The 8,897-nt window shown below is 40.9% G+C and overlaps 1 protein-coding gene across 1 annotated transcript; it reads left to right on the top strand.

The window, feature by feature from the left end:
* Nucleotides 1-2,576: 2,576 nt before the first annotated feature.
* mfsd4ab (major facilitator superfamily domain containing 4Ab) lies at nt 2,577-8,809 on the top strand. The gene is made up of 10 exons (XM_028993549.1): nt 2,577-4,684; nt 4,960-5,158; nt 5,313-5,546; nt 6,679-6,838; nt 7,060-7,175; nt 7,257-7,430; nt 7,759-7,906; nt 8,140-8,210; nt 8,294-8,411; nt 8,501-8,809. The coding sequence occupies exons 1-10, from the start codon at nt 4,455-4,457 to the stop codon at nt 8,635-8,637; spliced, it is 1,587 nt and encodes a 528-aa protein (XP_028849382.1). The 5' UTR covers nt 2,577-4,454; the 3' UTR covers nt 8,638-8,809.
* Nucleotides 8,810-8,897: the final 88 nt, after the last annotated feature.

The raw sequence follows: 8,897 nt of genomic DNA, 5'->3' as shown, positions 1-8,897 counted from the left end.
GAAGAATCAAGTTTTTCTCATTTAATTTAACATGCGCCTATGCTGAGTAGAAAAATCTCATAAGCTTTGTCACACAAAAAAACAACACATGTTCAGGCTTTCTCGCAATATGTCATCATTCGAACGGGGCTGCACAGGTTCTCCAATATCTCTAGAGTGGGTGTTCTGAAACCGATGCTAGTGGACAGAAAAGGGCTAACTGGCTAGTTAGCATTAGCTTTCAGAGGGTGAAAGAAGAAACGGGTTAACAAATATTGCATCTGCCTTTGAGTGAAATATATTAGGCAGCAAGTGAATTAGAGCGTCTTTGACAAGGGCCAAATTGCTACACATTGTGCCCATATGCAGTGGTCAAGGTTTACCAGACGTGGTCCAAGGAAGGTATACTGGTGAACTGCTGACATGGTCATGGGTGGTGGTCCAATGTAAGAGCCACTATAGCTCAATTTGCAGAAAAAGTTCATGTTGATTTGGTTAGGGAGGTGTCCGAATACATAACATTTGCATAACGTTTTGTTGTGTATGGGGCTGCGTACTGGCTGTGGTGTCCATGCTGAACCATGTCCACTGCCAGAAGTGCCTACTGGACCAGGCACTGGAAGGAAGAATCACATTTTTTACATCGTGTGGATGGCCAGGTCCTTTAGCAGAATAATACACCCCGCCACACTCCACAAAACATAGAGTTTGGTTTGATCTCCAGATGGTCCAGATTCAATTGAGCATCTGTAACGTCCTGGAAAAACTCATCGCACCCAAGGAAACAGAAGCTTGCAGTACTTCTGGGGTCTGCTACCTTGGTTGGTGGTCACAGATGGACTATAAATCAAGATGCATCAAACCGCTAATACAGATGAAGTGTTAGTTGTTCCATTCGCTGACAATCTATTAATAACCAGGGGCAGCAGCTTCAACATGGCCGACAGAATGTGGTCTCTTCCTTATGGGACTCTACAGCAACTCACTTTCTTCTCTTGAGACTTTTTAAACTTTTGTGCAGCTCAAGCACCATAACAATCGGTGCCACTTTATGTTCCCCGCAGCCGGGCTATCTTCAGCAGTGAAAGGGATTTTTAAAGTGCCCCTCACAGCCACTAACACACACACACACACACACACACACACACACACACACACACACACAGCTGAGCTGCAGTACTGCTGACCTGTCCCTCGAGAAGAATTTGGTCCTGCATAAATATGTGACGTAAGGTGCAACCTGCTTGTATCACCCCCACTGACACCTTTAATTACAACTCTGTAGGCTGTTGTCCCTGTCACACACACACACACACACACCCCGAAAAAGAAAAAAAAAGCTGAGCGAGGGAAGGCAGGCAGCATTTAGGAGGACATGCAGCGAGACACAATGAGGGGAAAAAGAGGCTGCAAAATAAATTGGGAGGGCAACAGATTAAGATTCCATTCACAGTGTGACCTGGCGCTGTCTCCAGCTCCTGATTGAAAGTGTTGGCTAAATGTCAAGCTATTGAGATGAGACAGAGAAGAGTTTTTTTTTTTTTTTTCCTTTTTTATTCCCAGCTGCCGTTGCCTCGGCATTGATGTGGCTGCCATACCAAATGTCAGCAGGCTTCTGCAGATAAACTAAGGATTGTGTGTGTGTGTGTGTGTGTGTGTGTGTGTCAGAGAAGAGAGAGAGAATAGAGCAAAACAAAGATAAATTAGAAGCCAGAGCAGCAAGTGTAATTTCGAATTTGACTTATGACCACCGGTCCATGACAACATGAGTCTATTGGTTTACAAATTGCTGCAATTTGTTTTCATTCACTGCAATCAATACTGGGTTTTGAGGTTGGGTCAAATTTAGCGACAAGAGCAACTTTAGCAACTGATATCTTTTTTTTTTTTTAGCACCAACGGAATGTGTAATATTAATTTTTATTATGGTTCAGGTTAATAAATGTACCAATGGCTTATTTGCAGAACCAAATATGAACAAGCTTACATCTGGGGAAAATGCGTAAAATGTTATGCTCCCAGATGTCACATAAGAAAAAACTACCATGCTATGTGATTATAATAGATAATTACTCTCAATCATTTGGATGCTTTGTGTAGATTTTATTTACACACAAAACAACCCAGCTCTGACATCTAGTGTTAAAAATGGGAAAAATCCAGCAGATTAAAAGGGTAAAGGCATGAAAAGGGAAAAGGGATACAAAATAGTACGAACTGTTTAACAGAGGAGCCCTCAAGCTCTTTTTATTGGACATTCTTAAAATATCCAGTTACCTTACTTGGTGAAATAAGTAATTATGCCACAAATTAATTTCCATTTTTGAGAATGTTTCAGAATTTAATCAAATAACAACATAAACTTAGCAGAAGTATTATTGCAAAAAATATATTGATACGATGTTAAAAGGCATATTTTAATTATAACAATACAGTGTGTGTGTGTTTGTTTATATAGTGAAAGTGAAGTGATTGTGATACACTGCAGCACAGCACACGGTGACACAACAAAATGTGTCCTCTGCATTTAACAATCACCCTTAGTGAGCAGTGGGCAGTCATGAAAGGCTCCTTGGGAGCAGTGTGGGGGCGGTGCTGTGCTCAGTGGCACCTCAGTGCAGCTCAGGATTCGAACCGGCAACCTTCTGAATACGGGTCCACTGACGGGTCCACCACTGCCCCATATGATGCATTGATTTAATGCAATAATGTCTTTTATTGCATTTTAAGATAAATAAGAGTGATTTCGCCATAGTTTATTACTATGGATTTAAAATGCTAATAGCCTTGGTCCTCCACATATTGTCTACAGATGCAAATGGGCTTCCTCTGCTAAGTAACCTTTTAACTGCGGTTTGGAACTGGTTTGTGAAATAGTTTCAGCTGAAACGCTGTGTATCTTACTCTTCATTGTGCTTGCCCAGTTATGCCTCACACAAAGGAAGTGACCTTTCATCAGGTCACCCTATGCACCTTTTCAAGGAACTGCCAGTGCGGCTTAAAATTAGCGGCCCTTCTCTGGCTCTATTGAGAGTTAATGAAGCATTTAAAAAGCAATAAACTACCCATCAAGTGTCTGGTACGGTCATTTGACCATTTTGCTTCCCCCTAAAAGGCTCGTGTCAGTACCGCCGTGCTCATATAGCAGTTAGAGGAAGTGCAATTAGGTCCAAATATCATTGCTGAGGGCAACACAGTGGACAGACTTCCTAATGGAATAATTACAAGTCAAATGTTGAAGTGTAAATACAAAATAGACTATTTCATGCTATTTAAGAGACCATTTGAAATGCATAGAAAGCTGAATGATTGCTCTGTTAGGAGTTCTAGGGCTTCAGATTAAACAAGCTATTAAATCTGTCCTGACATTTTTAGACTGAAATGAAACTGATTTACTGCTTCAGATGTTAACGAACAAGAAGCCCCAAAATCAAAATATCTCCCTGTGAAGAAAAAAACATTCTTCAAAGACCCTCTGTCTACCACACAAATAAATGAAAACTTAAATTATAAATGTTGTTTAATGTGAAAAGCTAGATGAACTTTAAGAGACAGTACGATACAGCCTAAATGCAAAATAAAGTCTGTTTCCAGTGCTTAACATCAAAATAAATATAACAATAATATGAATATGTGCCACTTCTGAATCTGTCGCTGTCTTCATAAAAAAACAAAAAAAAACAAAATGCACAGTTGAAAATTAAATACCCAGGGAATTTCTCTGAATTGTTCGTTTTTTTAGAGTGGAGAATTACCTGACAATAAGTCACCTCAGCTGTGGCGCAAAAGTGTGTAGAGGTAATGAGGAGCGGCATGATCCCGTTAAATAATGTCCTTTATGAAAACAGTTGTGACTGGGGTCAGTTTCCGGTTCGACACAGTTGAATATGCACATACAAGAATTTTTTTCCCATTTCTGATCATTCTGATCAAGTGCTATACTATGTCAAATTTGATGTTCCTTTAAAAAATGCTTTTAGACCACATCATTTAGTTGAAAATCAATATAACATTCCACAATACTATCTGTGACATTTAAAAACCATTATAAATAACATTATGTATGTTAATAGCTGCATAAAATATCACCCACCATTTGAATATGCCAAATGAATAATTTTCAACATAAGGTATTTACCCTGTTAGAGCTACAGTATAAGAATCATACAGTCTATGCTGCTCTTATAAATATAAACTCCACCCCCAACCAGCGAAGATCCCATTCATGAGCTGTGCTGCAATAATGCCTGAGTTTGACCTAAATGATTATTCAAACAAGGTTATATTCTGGGAAATTATTGACAACTTGGAGTGGGCTTTTCCGGTGATTGGTAACTAAAAGAATGAAATATTTCTAGTAATGATATTCAGAGGGGTGGCAAAAGAGAAAGGGTACAGCTATATAATGTGAGTAAATATCCCAGTGCCAATGCAAACCGGAAAATCAAGCAAAGGTCGGTCACTACTGCTACAATATGTTCATAGAGGATAGGATCTGGACTCTTTTCAAAAGGAACTGGCAACACACCTTGACGTACTGGAGTGTGTTTTTTAGTTTTGGTTTATGCATCGCATTTCTGGGGCCCACCATCCTCGATTTAAAATGTCAGACCCAGTCGACCCTGCAGGAGATCACCTGGGTGTTCTTCTCTCAGCAGTTCTGCCTGCTTCTCGGCAGCTCTGTTGCTGGCGTTTTTAAAAAAACGTAAGTAATCTTGCAGAAATGTGAACTGCACAAACTTTACAGTGCGATCTTGGAAATAAATTGGGGAGCTGATATTTGTTTTAAAGAGTTGGCGAAATTAAAAAGCAGGTCACTCTTCAGTAAGCAAGTTGGTAGGTTCAGTAACTTTAGAATGAACATGTTCTGCTAATGTTAAAGGAAATACGTCTAGAAGAATAATTGTAATGGTACAACTGTAAATTCTTAATTAGGGTAATCTGAGTTTTAATTAATTGATCTCTCCTTCTCATCTGAAGGCTTTTCAGTGCGTTGTCTGCCCTCCTCCTGTCTTCTCTAATCATCTCCATCATATTCGCGATCATCCCGTTTTGCTACAATGTGCTACAATTGGCCATTGCCATGGCAGTGGCAGGATTGGCTATGGGCATTATTGACACCATCGCCAACATTCAACTGGTGTCGCTTTACCAGAAGGACTCTTCAGTCTTCCTCCAGGTGACACAGGATATGCGCACATGACAGTTTGTTCTGTTAATCTTTTCTGCCACATGCATCATTACTACATTAATGTGTCACATGATCCTAAATCAAAGGACCCTGGGAGGGGGACTTGTGAAAACTAAACCCTGGTGCACGGATTTTACGGCAGGCGCTGCACTTCTTTATTGGCTTCGGAGCACTGGTGAGCCCGCTGATTGCGGACCCCTTCCTGTCGGAACACTGTGGAGGCAACGGAACAGAGGACCCCTCTGAGATCATCCACCACTTCAGGAGCGCACCGCTGGGCAGCATGCTGACCAATATTACCCAGGGGCACCACAGCGTGGCGGTGGAGGAACAGAGCATTGTGTCATATGCCTTCTGGATAATGGCTGTCATCAATGTAAGATCTTCCTCTACTTTACCGTATGAAAAAAAAAAGTAGACATCTAGTTTGACAAGGGTACAGCTCACATATGTATGTATTTATGTAGTTTTTTATAAATACAGGTATTCATATATACACATAGTGAAGTGAAATGATTGTCACTGTGAAACACTGCAGCAGAGCACACATTACACACAATGAAATGTGTGTCCTGCATTGAACCATCACTCTTGGTGAACAGTGGGCAGCCATGACATGGCGCCTGGGGAGCAGTGTGTGGGGACGGTGATTTGGCACTTTATTGTCATCTCACTATATAGAAGTACACAGAGAGAGGAGATTGAGAAGCTTTGGAGATTCACAGTGTGCAAAAAGACGTAGTGCAAATGGAATAACACACAACACAAAAAACATGACAAGGGACATTGTGGACATTGTGTGCTGACCCACAAAATAGTGCAGGTCGAGACAAACTAGACAAATTAGGCAGACAAGTAGCAGCAATGTGGTATGTGGTATATGATATGCTATGACAATAATGCCAGTAGTAGTGGTATTATGATTAGGGTGGGGTGGTAGTAGCCTAGTGGGTAACACACTCGCCTATGAACCAGAAGACCCCACTTACTACCATTGTGTCCGTGAGCAAGACACTTAAACCTAAGTTGCTCCAGGGGGGACTGTCCCTGTAACTACTGATTGTAAGTCGCTCTGGATAAGGGCGTCTGATAAATGCTCTAAATTTAAATATGATTACCCTTTTTCTCAGTGGCACCTTGGCGGGCCGGGATTCGAACCGGCAACCTTCCGATTAGGGGGGGGCGCTTCCTTAACCCCTAGGCCACACCTTAGATGTGTTGTGGACTTGTTTTGAAATATTACACAGAAATAATCTAACATATTTCTTCGTACAGTATATCTACCTTCAACACCACTGTTACGTTAATTCTACTGTTGAAAAAGAATGTTTTAGCGCTGTCTTTATTAGCATAACAATAATCTTTTCAAAGATCTGTGGACACCATCTGCTTGGAAAGCAACTTGAGGTTCCACTGAAATTACGCAGGAAAGAATATTTGTTAGATTTGTTTTTTTTTATTATTTTAGATGAAAATCCTCCTCATTATTTTCTGGTTTTGTGTCCCAGCTGCCGGTGCCAGTTGCCGTCTTTGTGCTGATGTATCAGGAGAAGTTGGTCCCCTGCTGTCCTGGCGAAGGGCCACGTCTGCTGGACAGGGATGAGCTGGCGATGGAGACACAGGGAGCAGAAGAACAGGAGCCGGAGAAAAATGACCCTGAAGTGGGAGGTCGGCATCATTTTTACTCCAGTTTTGTAATTTGCTGGTGAAGGCAACTGACTGTCTCTCCAAATGACCAATGATAGTTTATCATGCAAAATGTGAAGATTTGTTTAGGGGAGGGGCTCACAATAGTACATTAGTTGGTGATACAATGACATGTATAAGCCAGACATGTTAATCACAGGGTTTTAAAAGATCTTTCTTTTCCATTTCTTGTGATTTTTCAGGTCATGGGGATCTCTCGAGCTGCTGTCAGATGAGCGGCCTGAGGGCTTTTCCCCCGACATTTTTTGGGATCCACATTCTGGGCGGACTGGTCCTCTTCATGACTGATGGCATTGTGGTGAGTACAGCACAAACACTTGCCCGTGATGATGATGATTATGAGACAACGCCCACTTCAAACGCCATCATTCCTTTTCAGGGGGCATACGCTGGCTTTGTGTACACATACGCTGTTTCTCTACCCATGTCCCTGCCGCATAAGACCGCGGGGATCCTTGCTAGTGTTTTCTGGGCTGCGATCACAGCAGGGAGGCTGGTGTCCATTCCTCTCGCCTGCCGCTTCAGAACGATGTGGCTGCTTCTGCTCAGCATGGTAAACATTTGCTGGAGTATTACGAAGATGTGTAACTGAAACTCCCACTTCAATGAACAGTACTCTCAGTCCTCGTCCCAGGGTCCATATTTCAGCTGTAAATGTCATGCATTTTAGTAATTGTGCATTGCATTAATATAAATGTGAGCAGCAGCTGAAGTAGGATGGTCTGGTTGCACAGACGTCATATTGTTTCTGATTCTGTAGTGTGCCACTGTGAAGGAACAATGGAAACTGATAATTACTGACTTAAACAGACCATCAAAATACGATTGGTCACACTTCTGCCATATTAACCCCATTTCTGACTGCCTCGGTTTCCCTGTAGGCTGGTGTGATTGTCACTGTGCTGTTGCTGCTCATCTTCTACACAAGCAGTGCGTTTCTTTTCGTGGGGACCTGCTTATTAGGACTTTTCCTCAGCAGCATTTTCCCCTGTATGTTGGCCTACACTGAGGACATCTTGGATTACCAAGGTATAGTGGTAGACAAGTCATTTGAACAAACTTGTCTTTAAATTGATTATGAATGAGTGTACATGCATGCACATTTCCTATTAGCACTACTAAAAGTAGTAGTATGTTCAACATTATTGAACAAATCACTGACTCAAAGTCTCCATATGTGGTAATGTTAAAATTACATAAAGATGCACAAAGATTACATAATGGTTATTTTAATTTAAAATATATTATCTTTCTCTAAAAAGGATGTGCTACAACAGTTTTGGTAACAAGTGCAGGCATGGGAGAGATGGTCATGCAGGTGCTGGTTGGATCGGTAAGGATTCTACAAAATCAGAATCCTCAAGTGCAATGAAATGAATAAGTTTTATTTTAAAGCTTTTATTTTGTTGTTCTCAGATTATCCATACTGCAGGAAGCTACAGTTTCTTACTGTGTGGAATGACTATAGGGGGCATCGGCTTTATTCTCTTCTTTGGTCTGCTGCTTTGCCATAGTCTACACCTCAAACTTACAGGTACACCATTTATGTACCAGATGTCCCATATTTACATGAATTCCTATAGTTGTTTGCAAAAGAAGGAATGTGTGTGTCTGGATCTGTAGGGACTACTAGAAAAACAGCAATGGTAAAGGAAACAACAGTGGAAAACAAGGAGGAAAATGGAGAAATCGCAGTCACACCAGAAATACAGGAAGAGAAGCACTCTAACCAATTGACAGAGAGAGGTTCAACAGCCTGATTCATTAGAGATAACATATTAAATAGTCATAAACGCTGTTGGTTTAGATGTGGAAAAGAAGATTATTGTTACTTTTTGTGTGAAAATTTAATTGTACATTTGAATGGAAGCTTTTCTTTTATATGTGCATATCTTTTTTTTTTTTTAACCCACATTAAATATATTTGCCATTTGCCGCCTTGCAGTCATTGAAAGTGTTATGTAGAAAAGATCGTTCTAACCTCCAGCATTAAATAAAATGTTCCTCCTATTTAAAAATA

Source organism: Denticeps clupeoides, chromosome 10 (assembly GCF_900700375.1).
Source record: "Denticeps clupeoides chromosome 10, fDenClu1.1, whole genome shotgun sequence".
NCBI classification, from domain to species: Eukaryota; Metazoa; Chordata; class Actinopteri; order Clupeiformes; family Denticipitidae; genus Denticeps; species Denticeps clupeoides.
The sequence above is the reverse complement of the archived record's forward strand: the minus strand, read 5'-3'. Positions and strand labels throughout refer to the sequence as shown.